The following is a 23,585-nucleotide window of genomic DNA, read 5'->3' as shown; positions in this document are numbered from 1 at the left end:
TTACTAATAATATATTAATTATTTTTTAATTATACTTACCAGTGGGCAGGTCTTTTAACTTGATTCTCTGGAAATTGTGCAAGCAGCTCTCTTTCTTTCACAATGAGAGTCTGCCTGCTAGCGATCACGCTGCTTTGCTTGCTGGCCATAGACCCGATCTGACTCGCATACGGCCGACTTTGGAAATAACGATCCGAATATTCCGCCGAGGTTTTCTTCGCGATACCTTCGATACGTACCTAAGATAATTGGTAGTAAAAAAAACAACAAAATGATTATGACGGAAGAATTGATTAAAGCGCCGTTGTAAGAAATAATTCTATCTTGGAAACTTTGCAATTTATAAAATTAAACCTGGTGTAAAAAAATAATAAATGTCGTACGCTTCGGTTAAGAGATTCCCAGTAGAAGGTCAGCGCGGCATGTGGGTTTTCAGCCTGTAAATAAACCGAGTAATACAAAATTTGTTTGTCTCCTTGGTGTCACGTGAATATCAATTAAATATCTGAACTCACTAATTCGCGGCCTTTCCTGCTTTCGTAATTCGTGCAAAACTTGAAGCCGTCCGTGCCGAAGCCTTTCAACAACACCGCGCGCACGGATGGTACGCCATCTCTGTAACAATTATCAAGTTACGTGAATATAACGTGAATGTATTGACAATTAGTTTTATTACAACTTTTATTTTTCTTTTGCGCAACTGGTAATTTCAGCTAAAATGGTAATTTGTAATTTTAGCTAAAAGACTGTGTAAAACATTGCCAATTCTATCCACATAAACCTTTTGTCTTTCTCAATAACGCATATGACATATGTGTTTATATTTAATTTTATTACAAGACGTATTTTAGAACTGAAAAATTGAAAAGAAGTTACCTCGTTGCTGTTGCAAGAAACATCGCATTGGGCTCCATAATTTGTGGAGTATTGCATACCTTCTCGAACCATGCTTTGAACTGTCCGATAGGCTCCTTGCTAGTTAAACTGTCCTCCGTGAAAGTCTCGTTTCTATCTTTGTATTTTACTCGCATATCTGTAGGAAAAATTATATAAGAATTAAAGATTGTAGGTCAATAAATTTTCAAAGCAAGAGAAAATACTTTTTAATTTCGGAACATTTTCAAATAACTTTTCGATTATTATTTTTAATTAGTAATTTTATATTAATTATTAGCATATGGTTAATTATTAATTATGAGAGTGTGCTATAATAACTAGTATAACGAGAAAGAAAAAGTGAGTTTACATACAAAAATGTTGATAGTACGAATAAATATCAAATAAATAAATATATATATATATATATATATATAATTGCCAAATTTTTTATTTACTTTTCTTTTAATAATAAGAGAGAAGCACGAAGATATAAGAATTGCATATGTGTATAAGGTCAAAAGTAAATCGAAAATGTACGAGGTTTCACTTTCGAGAAAGTAAATTAAAAAGTTGTTTAAAAAAATTCGTTATTAAGGCTCCTGCTGACTCGATTGCCAAGTCCGCGTTGACAGCGCATACACAGCGTTACTTGGCAAAATTGTGAACTAAAAAGCGTGATAAATGACGTTAAAAAGCTAAATTATTCTTGTGACGTACAACGTTAATTTTCGTTTTAGAGTAAAAATGTTAGTTGCTTTCCATTTACATCAAAACTCAGATAATTCTCACTTGTGACGTCATAACTCACAATCAGTTGAATGCACGTTCTTTTTGCATGCTGGCAAGTGAGATTCAACTGAGTTTTTATCCACAATCGAGACCATGCAATGCTTTAATGAATCTAATAATAGACTCACATTAAAAGTGAGGCTAAGGTAAAAACAAAATGACATATCTTACCTGAATCAGAATATAAATTACTCACATAACTGAGTGACTCAGATCACTTGAGTGTAAATGGAAAGCAACTATTGTTACATTTAAAATTGTCCTAGTATTAATACCGAAAACTCCCATTTTGTCATAACTTAATATGTAAATTTAAATATTTATTTCACCTCGGCAATTGTCAAACAGCTTGTTTTTGTCCTTAATTAGTCATAATTCAGTTTGATATATGTGGATGAAAAAAAAGTTTTCGGTATATTTTACAACTCTATTCTATCAATTACAAACGCTATCTTATTGAAAAGCATTTTTAGTTTAATGCACGTCGCAGGAACGACGTCATAATATTTCATAATATTTTTCTCGCTTCTTATAATTACGTGATTGTGTATATATATATATATATATGTATATATATATATATATATATATATATATGTAATAATGGAATTATTTAACCTTTGGCAATATTAGTAGGCCTGTTCCTTTTAACTGAACTTCTTGCACAGTTCATCTTTTCTATTTTTCTCTCCAACGTAAAAAGAAAAAGAGGAAAAAGGATGAACTGTGCAAGAAGTTCAGATAAAACGAACAGACCTCATGATATGAAACTGACAGCTCAGTATGGCGGTTATTGATTTACCTCCAATGTCAACGGTGTAACTCTCATTCCGGAGCGACATGACGTTGCACGATCGTGCGCCCAATTGCTCGACGACGGGACAGCTGACCGACTTACTGCACGAACGAAGCGCGACTGACGCTAACCGCGCATGCATGGAACGCATCGAGTCAATACTCAAACGGGAAAAAGGAGCGGTACCGTCAGCGTTATCTTAACGTAATAAGTTATTTCCTGATAAAATCAGAAATTTCCACTATCTCATAATAGGATCACCTAGTAACGAACGAAGCTACTTAAAATGTCACGTATAGGCTATAGACACATTTTTTTTCCTATTTAAGCTGTTAAAAATTAGAAGTTAAGGGACACACTTCAAGAATGTTACATATCACTATTTTTAATACTCTGTAAAACTTTTTAAAGTATAAAAAAATGTAATTTTTGCGATTGAAAAAACTCGGAGCCTCAAAATAGCGTCTCGTAAATCCATGTAGTAATCCGTCATTGAAATTGTTGTTTCTATTCTCTCATTAGATGGCGCGGACAAAACGTAGGTTCGTAATTAGCACGTTGGCACTTAGAAACGTTTCAACTTTAGAAACATTTTTGTGGTTATTGAGTAAATAGCCAACATATAGTAATATTATAATTTTTTATTGTATGAATCCTTTTTACAATTAATCAATCAAACAATGAAATAATTAAGTTGACTGCAATTATGAATTAAATCGCGATAGGACGAATTGTCGTTCGTACAATTTCATGGTTAAAGCATATTATGGTTCAAAAATTCGAGATTGTGGAAGCATCTCAATCTTTAGCATCTTTATTTGCCAAGAATTAGGCGCAATGACGCGTTTTATGTATGATATTGACTTAAATAGCGACATCTTGAATTTTAAGCGCGATAATATGGATATCGACGCCAACGTTTCTAAATCTGTAGCGGAAATCTATTTCATATTTGTATATTTATAAGATCTGCATATATCTATATATTTACAAAACTAATCATCGTTAATTCATTTGGTTATAAATATAATTTTTATATTCCTTAAATAAACATATCGTTAGCACGATATTTCAGTTATCTTAAATTGTCTTTCGCGGCTCGTCTCGTCCGATTTTTAAATTTAAAATAATATCGTCCCGATTTGAAGCCTATCGCTTCTTTAATGGCGGAGCGGTCGAATTCGGATAACTAAGCTCCCGCCACTGGCAGTGAATTATTTGGCGCGATCAGAGGTACTTTGATCATTCCGTCGCTATTTTTCGCGCCTTCAAGTTGCGCGTCGTCGACGTGGTTCGTCGTCACGAACGAAGCAACGGTATGTGCGGCATGCGGCGGCTCGGTGTTCGTCGGTCTTGAAACCCGCTCGATTTTCCCGGCGCGGTCTCGGCTCATTTGATTCTCGCGAATCCGCGTCGCGTTCGCGATGATCCGGGCGCCGATCTTTCGCGAGAAAATCGCGTTACGATCATTCCGCGTGTCGTTGGCCGTGCGCACTCGTAACCGTCGCCGGCGCACTTTGCTCGCGTTTGCGGTGCCGTTTTCACCGTTCTTGACCGCGGTGGTGCTGCTCGGCGTTTTGATCGTAGTCGAGATTGTAGTTTCGTTCGAACGACGATTCCCACTATTGTCGGCGGACGCGAGCGAGTCCGTGCAATTCGGCGGCGGTTCTCGGTGCAGATATGTGATCGGCCAGTGTCTGCCGTAGTAACCGGGATCGTATGGGCGATCGGGACGATCGGGACGCTCGGGACGATCGTAGCGATCCTCACCACCGATCGTTGGCCGGATCGGTCGCGGACTCGGGAGATAGGGGAAGTACTTTTCGCTGCAAGGGCGCCATTGGTCCTCCGACAATCCCACGTAGCACCTGCAATTAATTTATTTTTTATTTTATTTTATTCTTAACGTTTTGTTTTCTCTGTTTTACATTTAATTTTCGTCAAAATAAAAAAGAATCTTTCCTTTACCGCATTGAATATAAGTACTGTCAACTGTGGTACCGTGAAATTAGATATGTAAAAAGAAAAGCGAAAGAGTATATTATGTTGCGATATATCGTTGCATCGCGTTATAGTGATATACCATTGATAATGATATCCTTGTGAGAAGCCGCAATGATGAGTCGGCGCGCAACAATAGTCCCAGCTGTCGAATCCGCCTCCTTCGGTCTCGCAGGACCAAAATCCAGCAAGTTTATTTTTTTCGCACTTCGTACCTCTCTTGCACGGGTAACCGTTTACCGTGTAATAACGGAAAGTCGAGTATTCATCCGCTGCTTTAGAAGAGAGAGAAATTAATTAGACCCACCTTTCTCTGTCTCTCTTACTCAAAATTTTGCGAATAATTGTATAAAGTTCGTAATTGTCGGATCCACTCACGGTGAAAAGATCCACCGGGACGAATTCCGTATTCGAATTTGTCTCCATAACTGCTGCCATATCCGTAACCGCCGGGAAGATATGGATCGGGCCTATCGGGATCGAACGGTCTCACGCCATAACCGCCCGGTTTCGTAAAGAAAGGCCTTGATTCGGGATACATATCATCGGGTCTCGTACTCGGGTATCTGCCAGGACTAAAATCGGGTCGCGAATGATCCGGAAGCAGGGGCTTCATTGGACTTAGTCCACCAAACACATGATCGTCATCGAGCGAATAACCGATAATCATGCAGTAGGGATCGAGGTCCTTCCATGCGTAAAGAACGTGATCATCGTCGTAGGTATAGTCCAGACCCGGTCGCAAATCCCTTGTAGGTACGTCACTGAGTAAACAGTTCTCTTCTGTGCCATGCGTAGTGAGCCTGGAAACCAAACGAAGTTAATATGCAATAATAAGAATTAAGGATAATTAATATTTTAAGGAAAATATATTAAGGATAATATATTTTGAGATTCTTATTATAAAAGAATAAAAATAATTTTTTATTAATTCTATTTAAATTACGACTAAAAATAAATTTCGATTTATAGGAAATTATGTATTATAATGAATTATGTATTATTATAAACGTGCACGTTATATTAATTTGTTAAATTCAAAATATCATACAAGAAGTTTCTTAACGCATGCTTACTTGTAACTGTAGGACATGCAAGGAATGGAATCGGTTTCTCTCATTTTCGAGCATTTTTGTCGACAATCTTGTTCAGAATTCACATACGTTGCCAAGAGAACAGCATGAGGTGTCAATTTGCACGGCTTGTTATATCCAGAATAACATACTACGAAAAGATTTATTACATATTAACAAAAAAAATATATATATATATATTTAACTGCAATTATATTCAGTTGTGAAATAAAATATTCGGTGTAATAAATGTGCATGCGTTAGATCAATGTACCTTCATCTCCTTGCGAAGATTGCTTGCCATTGAACCGTCCCATATTAAAAAACGGTACAGCGTAAGGTTCGCATCCTCTGCCGAAACTGCCTCTTTCGTATAATTCCGCGCCGTCCATATCCGGCATATGGGCAGGGTTAATATCTTGCGACGGCCAGTCGCTTATATAACAGTTAGTTAAAGCATCCGATTGTCCTTGTTCCAGCCCGTATCTGAAATATTTCACGATACATAAAACGATACTTTACCAAAACAACCTGTTTAATTTAGCCTATTGTCGACTTTGGCAAAAAAAACTTACTTGAACGTGAAACTTCTACACATAAAGTCTTGCGTTGTCATGCATTCTGCCTGACACTCTCCTAGATTGTCGACTATTAGCGATTTTCTAACGACGTCCGTGGGCATTCCGAATCCGCTTCTGACTCTCCAAAAACATTCTAAAAAGTTTTATAAAAAAAAACTCCTCGTGACTCTCGCGAATCTTATAGAACTAGCAGAGAGAGAGAGAGAAAAAAAGATAGACAAATTATTGTTGTGTTTGTCGAGTTTGATAGTTACCGGAAACACAAAGCGGAACGTATGGTAACGCAATCGGGGCAGTATTATAGTGCAACGCTCAGGACGATAAGTTGCATTATTTGAAAGACAGTTTTATTTAAGGAAAGTTTAGGAAACGGAATACATAAAAAATGATTTTGATTAAATTGCATTTGTATTAAAGGTAATTCACAGTAAAGTTTCAATCAAATCGTATACCATCTGGAGGATGCGAACTCGGTTCTCTCTTCGTGCATGTTCTCGAGTTGGTGACTATGGCGTAAATATCGTAATCACGATCCGGCTCGAGGTCAATGTAAAAGTTCAGATCTTTGTATGAAACGTCGCTAAGAAGACAATTGTCCGTAGGGTCCGTGGGTGCTACATTGTATCTGTCCAATTATAATATCAAAAATTAAATTAATGTCACATAAGTCGCTGTTAAATTTTGTTATATTTACTGCAAATCCAAGTGTGTTGTTTTTACACGCATAAACGTCTAAAAATAATACATTTCACTGAAGCTCTTTTTACATGTTTCTTGCGTTTTAAATTAAACAAAGTTAATACGTTCAATCGTGTTAAATGACGTGATTTAAAACGGCAAAAAAATCTGTAAGAAGAGTTTCAGCTAAAATAACTTGGATTTGCAGTGTTACTGGAGGCAACAGTATTACAATTTTCCCATTATGCATTATTAAAATATAAAATACCTGTAGCTAAAACTCATGCAGACGTAGCTTTTCTCATTAATACACAGACTCTCGCACTGGTCCAGATTTGACGTCAGATACGTCTTCCGAACGACTCCTCGGCTAAGCCTGAATCCCGCACCGGCTCGGACAGAGCATTCCTCGGTCCTTCCGGTTCCGCCGTAAAGCGAATCCTGATTAGCCGGCATATAATTATCGCCGTATCCGAATGCGCCGCCATAATTATAAAACTCGCCGTAGAATTGATCGTTCTCGTAGGGTGGTTTAGACGGTGATTTCGGATACTTCGGTATGTCAAACTTCCCCACGTAATTCGTGTCGTAACCGTAAGAACCGCCGTAAACGCCGTAAGAACCCCAATCGCGAGTCGGATCCTTTCGATGATCCGGCAAATACGGGCCGATTTCGTTCGTCCCTGCGACATGATGAACATATATGTGAACAATAAAGCGGAATCCGGATCAAACAAACGAGCGCGAACAAACACTAATGAATAATTTATTTCAGTAATTGCGTCGTGCTTGTCAGTACTCATCGAAGCAAGTTGTTCATTCGTATTTGTTCGCGTTCGTTCGCTTGGTTTGAATCAGGTCATTTATATTTTGTAACAAAAATTCTTTGTGTAAAGAAAATGATGCGTCATGCTATAAGTCTATGTTTCAACATTACCTATGTCTTGATCGATCCTTCTATTCGGATATCGCGTCCTTGGTACGTTCCTGTTATAAAAATCATCGTCGGTGGGTCGTCTAGATGGAAATTGAACACTATAGACAAATCGATCTTCCGGTCTCGTCGCTGGGTGTCCACCCCGTATTGAATCATCGGGATAATTCCTTCGACCAAACATGTCGTCGTACAGTCCGCGATTAGGATACCCGTAGACAGGCGGTGGTCGTCGATCATATTCCGCGGGCCTGGGAGCATAATCCAAAGGCCGTGGGATCTCGTTCGAAGGACGCCGATCGTAATCCAACGGTCGCGGAACTTCCTTCAAGGGTCGTCGATCGTAATCCAGAGGCCGTGGCACTTCGTTTAAGGGTCGTCGATCCGGAGCGTAAGGTCTTGCATCAAATTTGTGTAAATTAGAAGCGGAACTTATTTTGTCTGAACGATAAATAAAAAGAAAAGGAAGCGCGTTAAAGTCACGCTTGAGCGATTGGTTAAACGAAAGCAATTTGCTGAATTATTACCGAGAAACGAGCGTCCTTCGTCTTCGTGAATTACCGTTCTTTTGTAAACTTAAATTTATCGAGAACAATAATTGCGTTTCTCAAGGATTATTCGTACTGATGAACTTTGATGTAAAATAATACGTAGTAGTTTTTTTTTTGTATTATTATGATAGGTAAGTTCTTAATCACTATACCTTGTATCTGGCCTTTCGTTGGGAGAGTAAGGTGGTCCATAGGATTGACCAGGTCTGGACGGTTGGTTCCACCAGGACGGTCGCGTCTCAGGCGTGTTTACCGCGCAATTCGGATCCTTCTCGTAATAATCGCATTGAGGATCCGATACGAAGTCCCGATGGAAATCCATACGAGAATAAGGTACCGATGTCATCTCGCACATTCCTCTCGCTCCATGTCCAACGCGCCTTTTTGAATAAAATCGCAATTACAACGGTGATAAATAAATTCGTCGGCAATTTAAATTATTTATTGAACGGCTTTAACGGTTTTTCTTTTAGTATATGTTAATTGAATGTTGGAAAACAGCGGTAACTTTCCCGACGCCCTGTCCGTGCGTGATAGTTCTCCTCGACGGAGAAGCGTGTCACAGATTGTGGTGCGATCAAATTGTCCGTGATGCAATCGCACGGTGGGTCATGCATATATACGTATTGTATTTTGCGTGTGCATCTGATAATAGGTACCCTAGATATATATACGCACTTGTACAAAAACGCGTAAAATCATTGAAAGATTCCAAGCGTGAATAATCGCGTTTAACTGTTATGCAAACTATTTTGCGAGAACTTTACTGAAATACAGAGATCTGATTAAAAATCACCGAGACATCTAGAACTAACGAATTCATCGAGGACGTTCTCTCTGTCATCGGAGCATAATTATGTTTATATTATGAAGTTAATCTCAATGCGACAGATTTATTTTTTAAAATTGTCTATAACCAAGTTCATAATTATATGAATCTAATCTAATCTTCTAAATATTTATCTAGATTTTTATAAATATTTAGGACAATCTAATTACCTGTAATTGAAGCCCTCGCAAGTGAAACGCTTCTCATAATCGCAAGCGCGATGACAGTCTTCGAGCCTTTCGCACTCAATGACACGTCTGACGTGCAAATCCAAGCTTTTCTTACCGGACAGCAGTCTTCTGTAGCACGCTGTAGCAAAAAGAAAAAGAAAGAAATTTTAACTTTGCACTTTTTACAGGCGTCATTTTTTTCCCGCGTCACTTACGCGAACACTCGTCCTCCACTATAACTATCGAAGTGGCCCGTCGGGCAATTACAGCTAACACAAAGGTCCACAACCATCGTCGATGTATCGACATGATTCCCACGTTCGATCGACGAATTTACCGGAGTGAACGTACCATCCGAATCGAGATCGCGAGAGAGGCGACGCGAACGTACGCAAGGCGTTTCTTGCTTCAGCGTTTTTCCTTCGAGCCGCGATTTACTCTCGCGATATACCGCAAATTGCAGCGAGACGTAGCCATTTTGGTGTCTCCTAAGAAAATTTTCACGTTCAAGCCACCCCGATCCGCGCACTCCGGCACGTTCCGCGCGAAAAATGGCGCGAACTGAAAATCACGCAAAAAGTAGCGGAGAAATTACGGGCTCGCGTCGTTTTATAGAAAAGTGAACGTTTCCGCGAGGATAGTGGGAGGAACTGCTCACACGTCGGGGGAGGGGTCTCAGCGTTACATGATCATTAATGATTCCACTTACTATTATTTTTCTTTGCTCACGGACACGCGAACGTTTCATTCTTTTGCCGAGCATCGTCATTCGGTATTTTGTGCAATTACGTAGAATGGATTTACGAGTCGCTTGTCGTTTTAAGTAATTACAGGATGTAAACCTTTAATTGAGATCTGACTGTGCAAGCGCATGTATCTTTGTAACGTTGTTTTGGCTCACTTTATCGAGATCAGCATTATTTCCTCGAATTTTAATTAATATATTTAACTTATTGGAAATTTAAAGGAGAGTTGTTATATTCAAATCGTTTAAGAATTCTTTTCTATTGATTTTTTGTATTTTCTGTATTTTCAACCGAGATATATAAGAGATTATTACTTATTCGCCGCAAGATCTTTACCCAGAAACCAACTGCCGGAACCATTTGCATTTTTCCGTCGTTAAAAAGAACTTTTGTGCCAAGGAACATCAAAGAGGAGTGACATCATTTTAGAAGGGATTTGCCGTCGCGTGTCCTTCACGATATTCGTCAGGGTCACAATTACCTCAATTATTTCAACCAGCCTGGCTCTTAATGTAGCACCATAACTTTAGTAAAATTATACTTCCGCGATTTGAGTCAGTCAGCTAGGCTTAATTATTGCGACCCTCATGTGATTGTTATAACTCGAATTTCGTTGCTCGAGAAGCAATTTGTTGATAAAATTTTATTAATCATGTCGCAACTGTCGTATCCAATCGATTACAACAATTCCTGATCAAAAAGATGGACGCGCAATGTTACGCGCAATTAATTCGAAGCGCAGGCAGGAATAAGGGATTACCTGTCGAAAGTAAAAGCGTTTTATGCTCGTAGATCACGCGAACCGGAAGCCGAGCGTCCTGTAGTGTCTCGGCGTTTATATTTCTCCCTTGTGCAACTTGTCATGTACTGTAGTGGCACAATCGCGAAAAATCATCAGGTTTCCTTTAACCGGTCGTTGCTCGGACGACAAACTTCACGTAAGAAAATCGTTGACTCCTATAGAGACGCGTACTGCTTGTAACCATTATTTAACTTGAATGTATATCGTATTTTTACTTTTATTATTTACAAGTCCGAGAAACATTATCGAATTATTTAGTTATGCTGAGTAACTCGATAGACAAAAAGATGCCTGCAAATTGTGCGATAAGAGTGGTTAACTCCGGAAGTAACAACGAATGCAACGAGCTGATTCGCATATAGTTTAAAATCCGTGTCAATGCCGTTGCCATTTGTCAATCGGCAGTTTGTAGATGAACACGGCTCGATAAACGCTGGCAGCTGGCTGCAGCCGCTAGTTGAGCCAGTTGATGGTAGAGAATAATGAATTAACGCTATGTACAACACTGCGGCAGGTTTTTTTGAACGTCGACTGATTTCTAGTTTCAAAATATCGCAACAAGATATTTAATCTATTAAAAAAACGTATCTTTTCTCTCTCTCTCTTTAGAATATTTACAGAGTAATATAAAAATCACTAAAAAATTAGACACGATAGTTTGAATGTGATATTGTTATATTTATTAACATAACATTAATTTAACATTAAATTATAACATTTATAATTTAATGTTAAATTAATTTATTTAATTCTACGTCCGAAAAATGAATTAATGTAACGGAACAATGTCGTTTTACGTAAGAGCGATAATCAACTTGTGGAACGCGGCGCGAGCACATATGTATAATGCAATCCTGTGATTGTTGCATAGAAAAAGTGAGGTTGCGCCTCACATACGCGACGTAGCTGCAGCAACAAGTTGTCCGAAGATTTGTGTCTCCGGTCTTTCGTGTACGCCTCGTTAAAGACAGAGATTCGCGTTTCCGTTTCTCGAGGTGCTAGAATTGCACCGAGAGCTTACGCATCACGCGCGCAGATTGCGTGCAACGAAAACTATGTTGGCAGAGAAACGGATGATTGGTCACGAGCGAAATTGAATTGAAGTACTCACATCTCGATTTTTCGGTGATCCTCGTGCCGAAGTTGCGAAACATCGTCGTCAGTCCTGGATTCCAGAGGTCGGAAGTATCTTTGAACCCTCCGTTCGAGATTCTTGCTCTATTGGCCTCGAAGTCGTAAGAATTGCTAATAGTTGGACGGGAGGAGACTTTGCGGAAATCATAATTTCCAGTGAGTAACTCGTTCTGCTTCGGTCTCGTGGTAATTCCTTGACTTTTGTATACGTTATTGAGAAATTCTTGATGCCGATGCTGATCAAGATGATTCGTGGTGCGATGTTTCGTTGTATCGTAATTATTCCAAAATCCAAAATCCATCGGAGATCTGTTTTTGGAGGCTTCATCGTAGACGTAGATGGGTCTCGAGAAAACCTCGAAGGGCCCGTTATGAACGGTGAGGGCCTTAACCGAATGAAGATCGTTATCTAAGTTTGATCCAAAATTCAGATGGTTGATACCGGTGAAAGGATTTTGAAAGGACGGTCCGCCGAAATTTGGGCGACTGTATTTCGGATCTGAATGCATTCTTTGACCGAAGGCTGGCTTCCAATTTGATAGATCATAGTTATCGAATTTCGCGTTATTGGTTCCGAAAGGATTGCTGGTGAGTGACATCGGATTTCTGTTTCTAACGATATCGGTGATTCGGCGCTCGTCGTCGAGAGAAGGCATAAATCCTTGTTGATATGAAGGGCCGTTAGGTATATTCCCCATGGTTCTTCAAGTGAGAAATATTATAACAGTTATAACAGTAAAAATACAATACAGTTGTTTGTATTTTTTGTATCAAATTATATTTTATATAAAATGAGTAAACGTAAAAATATCTAGAGATTAAAAGTAATATTTGTGATCGAGTCATTTATTTTAAAAAATCTCTTTTTAAACTACGTATTTTGACAATCTGCTAAACATTAAATATTCTTTTATTTTTGCCACAAATATATTTATCTTACTGGGGACTGAGATAAGAATAAAAATAAACAAAGTGCTAACGACGGGATTGTTCCCTGTTTGAAATTAATAATCAGATAATTATGTACCTTGGAGTTGACGGGATATTTGGCATTGTCGGACCCAAGAGACCGCTTCTGAATATCGAGGTCGGTACCGTTTGATTTCTTCTTTCTTGTCCGATATTACCACTTCCCATCTTATAAAGTCGATCTGGCTCGCAGTGTGGCGAACGTTGACTCCTCACATAGACATCATAATCGGCGTGACTTTGTAGATCTTCGGGGTTCGGTATTATCGCACTCAACGCACATGTTCCGTTACCTTTGATGCCAATCCTAAATCAATACACGTATATAAAGACGGTTTCAGGGAGTTAACACATGCAATCATATAGAAATAAAAATTATATAATCTTATTTTGAGACTTTTTATATTGTGTTCATATATTTCTTTTTCTTCTTATTGTTAATTAGAATTTTCTGTTGCACTTATGTGACATCATATACCCGAAAGCGAACGCGTTACAGGAATTTCTCCTTTTCGAGCACTCGTCCTCGCATTCTGAAATGCTCCCGACCGCGACGTTGGAAAAGATATCCATGTCCGGCAATTTGGATCCGATGGCTACTCTCGTGTAGCAATCTGCATGATGTAATTATTACATTTAATTGTTATATTCAGTATATTGTTTGGTGACCAACCATTGTCACTTACCATTCGCGACGATTACAAGTTGATTATCAATCGTGAGACCAATCGAATGCGATACTCGACAGGATCGCAGGAAACAGATGATAAAAATGAGAAATCCCCTCTGATGTCCCATTGTCGTTAATCAATTCTTCACGTTTTAATAATACCTTATTTCACTTTCACATGGTGTATGCAACTTTCGGTTTTCATCATTTTCATAGAAATGATTCTCATTATCCTACATCATTATGACATGATCTAATTTATTCTCCATAAAAATGTGACGAGAAGTGCATTTACGTTTCAATTAATCCTGGCTTACTCGTACGATCCTTATTAGTACACACGTGTACGCTTTAGTTATTGCTTTCTAGCCGTTATCTGGCGTTCTATTCTATCCGCGATCTATGAATCACGGTTCATTCACACGAGACGTCCCTGAAAGAGTGTCCGTTTGACGGAAGATACGCATACACGATGAGCGATCGCAGCGATTACAGAGGTAATTGTCAACAAAACAACCTTCCCAACGTTGCAAGAAAAAAATCAGAAAATGGTCGGTGTACGAGTCAATCGCAATGCAATCGCAAAAATAATCCTCATTGCGGAGAAAATTTTTCTATCTTTTTACACAGAGTGTTCACTGGATCACTGACTTGATCGACATCCCGCGGCGAAGTGAAGATCCCGCCGATTCGCGCCGAACGGTCTACCTTCTGGTTTCTTCCGGCAATATTAACTATTAACGATCGTTCGTTCCTTTAATTAACGGGCCGGGCGTAATTAGCGTGTCGTCCTTGCCGCGGTTCATTATACTTTCGCGTACGGGGCCTCTGTGTCGTGCCTCTTACGATTGGCTCACAACTGAGAGCATCGTGTAACTGTATCATTGTCTTATACAGCAGACCCGGCATTATGATCACCTCTTCTGCTTCCTCCGCTTGTACCGCTTCTTCTCTTCTCCTACTCGCTCCTTTGCGTGACGCTTGCACGCTCAAAGGAGCTCGTATACCCGCTCCTTTGAAGATTCGCGCGCATGCGAGTCTCTCTCTCCTCTTTTTCATTGCTCTGCGATTTCGCGCTTGCATTTAATTAACGCACCGGCGAACGGAGCAGATCGTGACGCTCGCAGTATTGCGAAATCGAATTGTGTATTCCCTGCGCGTTCGCGTAAAATTATCCACGATATCTTACGCGTGCAAATTTAGTTAGTAACTTTAGCTACGATTCTTCATCATATATCCATCAAGGCTTGTATGCATCACCGCCAATAAGGAAATCAATTGCAACTTTCTATGTTTATCTGATAAATATTATGAATAATATTTACCATTTAAAAATAGAAACATTTAACATGTGAACGTCAAACAAATTTAAATATAAAAATTGCCACGTAGAGTCATTTCTAACACCAAAGTTATTTTACATATTATATCAAGTTTTTTTTCTTAATGCTTTTATAATAATATCTAATCTTATTTTTGAGAAATGTTTTACGGTCTATCCTCCCATTTGCCGAAAGACCCTGATTACCTCACTCGAAGATGTGCGATCGTTAAGAGGAAGAAAGTGAAAATGCACCTGTTGCAATGCACGACGAGATGAATTCTTCCTGTTTGGCAAACCTCGGAACTCAAGTTGTCTTGCGCGCACATGTCAAAGACTGGGGGGGACAATGTTCTTGCGATGCGGGCGTGTCGAGAAGGGCGTGTAAAGTCATCATTGCGCGGATTCCCTTTGCGTAAAATCGAGCTGCGGTTATTGCAGTTAGTCAATCTCGTACTTACCGTTTTACGGCCTATTGTTCTTAAACGGTGATAAAACTCCATTATGCTCACGCGGTATGCTAATCGATTCTCCGGCTATTAAAAAACACGATGTCGCTTTGCTTTCGACTAATTGCGAGCGCTTTTACTCGTGCGAAAGCCGCACGTAATCGCGTCTACGCGATTATTACATCTATCTCGGAGTTACACTACATTTCAGTAACGAGCGGATAGTTCATTATCGTCTAACGGTGCATACATCCTCGTATCTTTCCGGTTCTGAAGTCAGATGTGTGAAGCCTGACGAATCTATTTGTAGTGTTGATTCGAAAGTACGTCAAGTAATTAATCAAACGAGTTTATCGTTCGATACAGCTATTTGCAACAATCTAATTTGATAATTTTATATTAGTTTTAATTGTTTTGATATGTATACTGACCTCACAATTCTACATTTTTTTTAATTTTTTGTACTCTGTATCAGAGCTTGTATATTAATTCTTTTTCTTATAAATCCTTCACATTGCATGAGCTTAAGGTCTCTCTTTCTCTCTTTCACATACACACACACACATATATATAAAAGTCGCGATATTTGAATTATACCAGTGAGAAAACATGAGTTTCGGGTTCCTTGACTCTCGCACGCGCGAGCGACCCTGAGCACAGAGCGCGTCTTGCCGCTGCGCGTAAGTTTCGAAGACGCCGCCGCGCAGTCCTAATGGGCCTAGATGCATAGTAAACGGACGCTTACATAACAAAAATGGGATGAGTTACACGTAGACAAAGCTGGGACGTTACGCTCCGCGAGGCCCGGCCTGGAGTGAGAATGAGTCATTGTGTGATTATCACTCTCTGTCGTAGCGAGACGAGCAGATTTCCCGACGAGGCGCAGCTTTTCAGATCTCGAACAAGCGTATCCTATCTCGATTATATTAAAATGTTATTATATGTAAGTGTCTCAGTTTAGTCTTATCTATTTAATAATGAAATCTAAAGTAAGCATCACACACACAGATACCGTGGATACTGTGCGCAATGAAATCTGTATACGTTATTGATTATACAATTTAACTCAAGGAACTCAAAGGAAAATTATTTATAAATGCATTATATATTTTTTTATCACAAATATATTTATTTTTGTTGGGTATAAAATCTTTTAGAAATATTTCCGAAGGGGGCGCGTGAACGTGCGTATCATAACATATGTAAAAAATTAAGGAGTTAGGATTTTTCCTAAAAGTATCGAAAATAATTCCTCGTCTGCATAGGAAAACTATTCAAACTTAAAGTTTAGCAGTCTTCGCGAAAAATATTAATAGCATATAAGCCTATTCTATTTCGTTCATAAATAATTCACGCACCGACGTGGAATACTGTTGTTTCATATAAAATTATCAATATACAGTAATAGTAAAAGCAGTGTTAATCGTAAAATAATTAGCTGTAATTTGCGAAAATTTGATTTCTAATGGCAAGCCGTGTGATCGTTAATTTTTGCACCACATGTAAGACGTAAGATCACATGTTTCTATTATCACGTTACGAAGTAGAATTAAAATCGAAACTTATCAAAATAGGAAATTTTGAACATAGTTATTCGCCGTAGTTAATAATTGAATTTCTTATTTTTAGAATATTACATTTTCAAATTTGTCATTATAATTCTAATCATTTTAATTTGAATTAACATACCGCGTTATTTATTCGTTTATTCCATACGAGATCTATTTATTTTAATATGCAAAAAATTTAGTCTTTTTTGCCTAGCTAACTTTTATTACTCATTTACATGGAAAATTCGGATATAATTTCTGTCGTCGACTTTGTCGATTTAATTCTCGCGATAAATCAACGTGAGCGTTTGTCATAAATCCGACTTGACTAATCGAACTAATACCAAAGCTGCTTGGAAGAGCGAATATTCGTTCGCTCTCTGCATATATTTTGCATCTTGGAAACGGAAACGCGTCGCGAGACAAAAATGTGTAGTTCACTAACAAAACTATTCGCAAAGCGCTGCAAGTAACATTTGGTAGTAAACTCTTTGGTAATTGACGCGAATTCCTAAACAAGATGCGATTTTCGTCTAATTACTGTCGCTCTTTTTCTAAAAAAAAAACCTAGACCTAACAACAGGTAAACGGTTTCTCGTGTATGCCGTGTGCAATACTGGTGTTCTGCGGGCTCTCCTCGACGGAGGGCGAGGGCAGCATATCGTCGCTTTTAAGAAAGTTATTAGAGTCAGAAATCTTGAGGGTAGTGTTCATATCGTTATTGTCAGACGCCATTCTCCGTAGACTCATGGCGATCGCCAGGAAAACGGTCTCTACTCCCTCGTTATGTAGCACCGAGATCTCATGATATGTAGCACCAATTGACGTGGCGTACCTCCGAGCCTCCTCACCGTCAACTTGACGCTCTTGCACCAGGTCGGACTTGTTGCCAATCAAGGCTAGCACCATCGTCTCCTCCACGTTTTGTTGTAGCTCCTTCACCCAACCCTTGATCGCGGCGAAGGTGTTGTACTGTGTAAGATCAAACACCAGCATAGCTGCGTTGGAGTTCCTGTAGTACATCGGCGCCATGGAGCGAAATCTCTCCTGGCCAGCCGTGTCCCACACCTACATAAGAGTGACGCTTTTAATTCTTTAGATCAATTTAATTTTTTAACTATTTAAGCTTAAGTATTTTGAAGCGAATTTTACGTCATTAAAGGCGCAGTATATAACGATATCGAGACAACTGAAGTGAAAAGTTGACTCAATGGGTCAAAGGGTTAATTGAACAGATAACGCGGACAAGAATGTTAGCGTTTTGTATCTATTAATTCGTTGTCGGAGCGAGATCTATTAAATCTAAATTTATTTCTGAATATTAATATAAAAAAGAGAAATATGATTTTTGAAAGCCTACTTGCAATTTTATCCTCGCATCATCCAAATTGATCTTGCAATTGAAGAAAGATGCCCCTATCGTGGGACTTGCATGATCGAAATTTCCCAAGTAACGTCCGATTAAGCACGTTTTGCCAACACCTGAAAATGATATCGTGATTTGTGCGCTAATGATACTTGTGTGTGTATGATTTTTTAATGTTAACGTTGACACTTGATAACATTCATCGAATATCGTTCTACATAAAAAAAAAATCGATCGTCTTATCTGATAGCAAATGTATTTCAAGCTCGTACGAGACTCAAGACTTTATTCGATATTACAGATAAATGAATTTTCGCATAATCAATCGCTTCCATTATATTTATATTATATTTAATTACTGTTTATTTTCAAACAGATAATCATATTTCTTCAAATAAACGCTAGATTTAATATACGATAATAATTCGGTCCATCGAAACTAATGTAAAATGTAAGAGTGAGAATATTAGGCAAATTTCTTTTATAAATAATATAATTTATAAATTACAATTCCCACTTTAGACGTTTTACAATTAGTGTCAGATTTCAGGATAGAATTTTATTTATAATTTTATACGCCGTGCATTTGATGTATATATATTTCATATCTGTATAGAGTTTTGATTCTTCAAACGTTTCGTATTATTAAACGTTTAAAATTGCGAGTAGAATTATTAAGCATAGAAATTATTAAGCGTCGACATTATTAAGCGTTTCAAATTACGAATAGAATTCTATTCCAAATTCCGACACACCTTATAGATCGTTCAAAGCTTAAAGCGGGGAGCATACACTTCTGCATAACACATAATGCGTAAGCATATAAGAAAATTCATTGGTCCATACACATGTGCATAAGAAAATAGACCAATCAATTTTTTTATGCTTACGCATTATGCGTTATGCAGAAGTGTGTGCTCCCCGCTTTACGCGGCTTTATTTTACATTGGCACGCAGTACTAACGTTCGACGTTTGTTTTCGTTGTGACGTAGTGCGCCGTTCTCATACGCACATTGCGCGATCGCGCGGTCGCCCTTCTGGCATTCACGAGGCGGAGCTCGAGCGAGCAAGTATCGGCACGAGATGTTCCGCGTGTCATCGCATTAAATCCTCCTCTAGATACAATCGCGACGATTTCTAAATAAAAATGCGATTGTTTTCTATGATTATTTTCTACAAATATCTATCCGTATGACTAAATTTAATCTTCGCGATTCGTAAGAGTTTCGAGACGGTAATTATTTACCGAGGTAGAATATTTCGCGCGATGCATTCTGCTTTCGTTGGAAATACTTACTTAGCAATCGAAGCGGCACGGGATAAGATTTGTAAATTAGCTTTTCGCGAGACTTACAGATGCTAAGTAATCTTTTAATAACGGTTGAATCGGAAGGTATGCGTCGCGCTCTTTAAACCTTTCATAAATAATTTTACTTGACTGTTTTCGGATTCGGAGCGCGAAGTAATACGCAAATCGCCAGATAAAATAATCGGATCTAGCGACGGAAACTCGTGAAAGATATATGTATCGATTGTTTAGTAATAGTTAATACGAATAGAAGAATCAGAAGAGACGATCAATTCTTTTATAAATAATTAACGAATGGTCATACGTACGACTCCTTAATCCTTAAGATTAATGGTTTGGTTAAACGAGGCAACGACTACCAACGACTTTGCTAAAATGGACGTTTCGCATTAATTCGTAGAGATCGAAGCAGTAAGGAATATGAGAGATACGAACTATTTATGAGCATTTCAATTATTATAACTAATTCTTTAATGAATTTGGATATTTTCAAATATATATATTTTGGAATCTGTGTGTTTTCAACGATCCATCGCGTCATTATTAGCTAGACTTTATTAATCATATCATAGCCGAGCTATCGGGATAAAGTTACCGAAGTCATTTTTCAAGTATTAGTCATTAACAGAACAGAGTCGTCGGTCGAATCGACAGTCGTAATTAACTCGTTGTGCCAATTTGCGATTCGTTGCTGAGCGAATCGTAGCTTCGCGTGGTCGTGCTTCTTTCGCGTTATTTTTTTATCGTAATTTTATAAAATGCGCGGCGAATTAATACCAGGAGTACCTTGCAAAGTGCCGCGCGATCGTACTTAATTATATTTCTCCGATTTAAGTGTGTGTGTTTGAGTGTGAATGTGACGAATGAGCAACACGAACGAGAGAGGAGGAGCAGGCTTGGAGGCGTCGGGTGACGGCGGAGTAACGAAGAGGTAATTAACTTATTATTTACTTATTATTAACTTATTATTGCTTATTATTGACAGAATTAATCGGAAATATAACTAGTTAAGTATCTTCGCTTGAAAAAAAGACGAATAAAAAATTTATTGCTTGCGATAATTATATTTAAAAGTGTTAATTATTTTGAGAATGCTGCTGTAATTCGGATATATTTGTATGTTACAGATCAATATGATGCAATCATAACTCCGCTGCTGCGCGTCGTATTGGTGAGTCAGATTAATTTTTATTTTGATTAAAGCAATGAATCATGAAAATTATAATAATCACACTAGACGTATGATTAAAAATTTAAGTTAAGAACATTACAAATAAGTATCACAAATTCAAATTTTTCATAATAGTAATATGTAAATAATTATCAAATACGAAACAGAACATTTGCATATGGCAGTCAAAATTTATATTTGTAATTAATTCATCACACATCAACTAATTGCCTTGCTATACGTACTATCTGCACGGTAGAAATTGAAGAAATAAAATTAATCGAGCGATACAAATAAATGTTAGCATGCTTCCGAAAATTAAATGACAAATGACAGATCGGTATGCATACAATAATGCAATTATGGGTTTAAATGCACGAACTTCATGCGATATTATTGTAAGATTGCGATGACTTAAAAATTAATTAAGATTTCAATATCTTCATATTAGGATTTTCGACGCCAATCAATTTTAACACTTTTTAAAATTATTTTTTAATATAACTTTATCAGTACATTTCAAAAGCGTGCTACAATTCTGATCGACATATAATTTCCTATTTATTTAACATTTTATATTTCTGTTATATATGATAAAAATAACACAAGAAACTTTCGGGAGGGAATGTACAAATTTACATGTGTATAATTCACCTGAACAGTTAGAGTTTTTAAGTTTCTAAATAGTTGCTTTTCTTTTCATTCGTCATTGGCCTAATGCGACGTATTTACAAAATGATTACGGTAAAGACGATTCGTTATATATACGCTGACTACGTGTTTCACTTTCTCTGTAATCTCTGCATGCGTTGTATCGAGAACTGTGTCATGCGTGGATTTTGACCTCCAGATTCGGAAACGTATCATAATGCGAGCATAAATATTACCACTGCCCGCGTCAAACGAAGATATTTGGCTCGGAATTCAAAAGACCGCTTTTTACAATTACATCATAAAAGAAATGAAGGAACAGAAACTTTGACAATAAAATCTCGATAGCAGAAAGATGAGAGGGACCGGAACGTTTGTCAGCACGTGATTATTTATTTCCATATATCACGCAAACGTGAAATTGTTCTTGTATAATAATCGTAAAGATAATAATCGCAAAACCAAACGCTTCGAGGAGAATCCAGAAAGCGGATCGAAACGTTTGCAATTTTTACGATTGTTATCCCTGCGATTACAAGGATAATAAATACGTTATATATATTAGTGCAGATATTTACACGCACAAAGAATTAATTTTATTAGTTAAAAATTGCTAGTATATAAAAGAAATAAATCTCATCTTTTTCTGCGACACCAAGCGAACTTTACTCTCGCGCAACGCGACCGAGTACGCACGCACCAGACGTTGCGACACATTTCTAGTCTCGTACGTAAGGAGCGCGTGTGGGGCACAGATTCATGTGTGAATCTGTGTTCGTGGGTAACGTTCACCTAACCTCTCTGCGACACAACGAAAGATGCACCAGGAAACAAATGACGCGATGACCGACTCCGAGATGTGCGATCGCGTCACGCGTCCTCACCATCCGCGATTGCCGCTTCGGAAGCGGTTGCGTGTCCTCCCGTTGACATTTATATAACGATAATCGGGCCAGCTTTATCACCTCGTTTACCGATGAACGCTTACCTTGCGAACCCAGCATCACTACTTTTCCCTCTATCGTCTTCATGTTCGACGCACTACAGCTACATAATCGAACTGGGGAGTCCGTTCCGTCGACCCGGAATTCTCGCGTACTTGCACGATTAGGCGGACAAAAGTACGACGGTTTTGACGTTTCTCATACTTCTATCGAGTACCCCGCAGTCATTGTTGTTGTGCTGATCGGTAACTCAGGCTCACCACTCTCTCGCTCTCTCTCTTTCTTTCCGAGGCCATTCTCTGAAGCCGTTGCCATCTCCCAACGGTATGCGACGGCTTTTGCCGCCTCTTCCTTCAGTTGATAAGAATAATCAATTGGAGTAGGACAGCTGATAGATAGTAGACTTATCTAATTTGATTTGTCGCGTATATAAGGTCGCGCGGGGTCAAGTCTGATCGGATTAAATCATCATTAGATTAAATATAATTAAATCACGCTCTTGTCGCGAGCAACCGTCATTCGATAAGTTATCTACGGAGTGATAACTCTTGATGATCGCGTTATTCATTTCAATCTCGCGTGCGTGATAAGTTTCACGCATTCTTTTGCAGATGGCCATCTCCTATGTTCATTTCTCATTTTGACGACTCCGCAATGACGAGTGACTTGCACAGTCATCTAGATTTAGCGAATCTGCGGAGCCGAGTTCAATACACTGCAGATATTCGCATACATTTATATATTATGTATACTCATATGTACATTTTTAACGGAGATAAAGCCGTAAAAAGAGGAAAAATCGCAATAAGATAGAATCGAAATAAGAAACGGGATAATAAGAAATTATTTTTTTTTATTTTTACATCCTTTAATTTAAAATAGTCGATAATTATATTTACGCGCTATTTCTTGACGGATATATTTTAAGGGATTTGCCACTTTCATTCGTGCAGTTTATTTCTACAAAGCGTAATATCGAGCATCTGTTTTTATACGATGAAACTTGTCTCTCATTTAACACAACAGCGCAACTTAATTAATATTAAATACAGTATATACGTGCGGGTAATTAGTTAACGTTGAATTTATCTTGATATTAACGCGCGTACCAGTACGACCGTTACACGTTCGTGTGGCAACTTCGTTATATATTTTATCACGGGGAATTACCCTCATTTTCGATTTCACACAGGGATCGCGGCGTTTTACGGTGCGTCGCAT

General features: G+C 38.3%; 2 protein-coding genes across 4 annotated transcripts in view; both read right to left on the bottom strand.

Moving 5' to 3' along the window:
* LOC112455195 (pyridoxine/pyridoxamine 5'-phosphate oxidase-like) overlaps nucleotides 1–2,667 on the bottom strand; it is a 3,452-nt gene extending 785 nt beyond the window's left edge. Inside the window, exons 1-5 of the mRNA XM_025016976.1 lie at nucleotides 2,471–2,667; nucleotides 877–1,033; nucleotides 516–615; nucleotides 384–437; nucleotides 40–239 (exon numbers count right to left, since the gene is read on the bottom strand). Of these exons, the coding sequence (XP_024872744.1) occupies nucleotides 40–239; nucleotides 384–437; nucleotides 516–615; nucleotides 877–1,033; nucleotides 2,471–2,615 (656 nt within the window). The 5' untranslated portion in view covers nucleotides 2,616–2,667. The remainder of the gene's footprint in view (nucleotides 1–39; nucleotides 240–383; nucleotides 438–515; nucleotides 616–876; nucleotides 1,034–2,470) is intronic.
* Nucleotides 2,668–3,109: 442 nt separating this feature from the next.
* LOC112455189 lies at nucleotides 3,110–22,668 on the bottom strand. Of its 3 annotated transcripts, XM_025016968.1 has the most exons (17): nucleotides 22,409–22,668; nucleotides 18,283–18,404; nucleotides 17,501–17,990; nucleotides 13,411–13,546; nucleotides 12,991–13,239; nucleotides 11,941–12,665; nucleotides 9,282–9,420; nucleotides 8,435–8,662; nucleotides 7,735–8,129; nucleotides 7,066–7,480; nucleotides 6,572–6,744; nucleotides 6,114–6,252; nucleotides 5,813–6,024; nucleotides 5,542–5,689; nucleotides 4,844–5,268; nucleotides 4,548–4,737; nucleotides 3,110–4,332 (listed from the first exon to the last, which is right to left on the bottom strand). In XM_025016968.1, exons 1-17 carry the CDS (start codon nucleotides 22,449–22,451, stop codon nucleotides 3,654–3,656), a joined length of 4,908 nt encoding a protein of 1,635 aa, XP_024872736.1. In that variant the 5' UTR covers nucleotides 22,452–22,668; the 3' UTR covers nucleotides 3,110–3,653. The 3 variants fall into 3 exon arrangements, with proteins under 3 accessions (XP_024872736.1, XP_024872734.1, XP_024872735.1); XM_025016966.1 differs by lacking the exons at nucleotides 17,501–17,990; nucleotides 18,283–18,404; nucleotides 22,409–22,668 and adding an exon at nucleotides 13,619–14,912 and having other exon boundaries at nucleotides 4,548–4,740; XM_025016967.1 differs by lacking the exons at nucleotides 17,501–17,990; nucleotides 18,283–18,404; nucleotides 22,409–22,668 and adding an exon at nucleotides 13,619–14,912.
* Between the last annotated feature and the right edge of the window lie 917 nt (nucleotides 22,669–23,585).

Source organism: Temnothorax curvispinosus, unplaced genomic scaffold, assembly GCF_003070985.1.
Source record: "Temnothorax curvispinosus isolate PA1 unplaced genomic scaffold, ASM307098v1 QBEX01005876.1, whole genome shotgun sequence".
Lineage (NCBI taxonomy): Eukaryota > Metazoa > Arthropoda > Insecta > Hymenoptera > Formicidae > Temnothorax > Temnothorax curvispinosus.
Note: the sequence above shows the minus strand (reverse complement) of the source record. Positions and strands in the feature narration are given on the sequence as shown.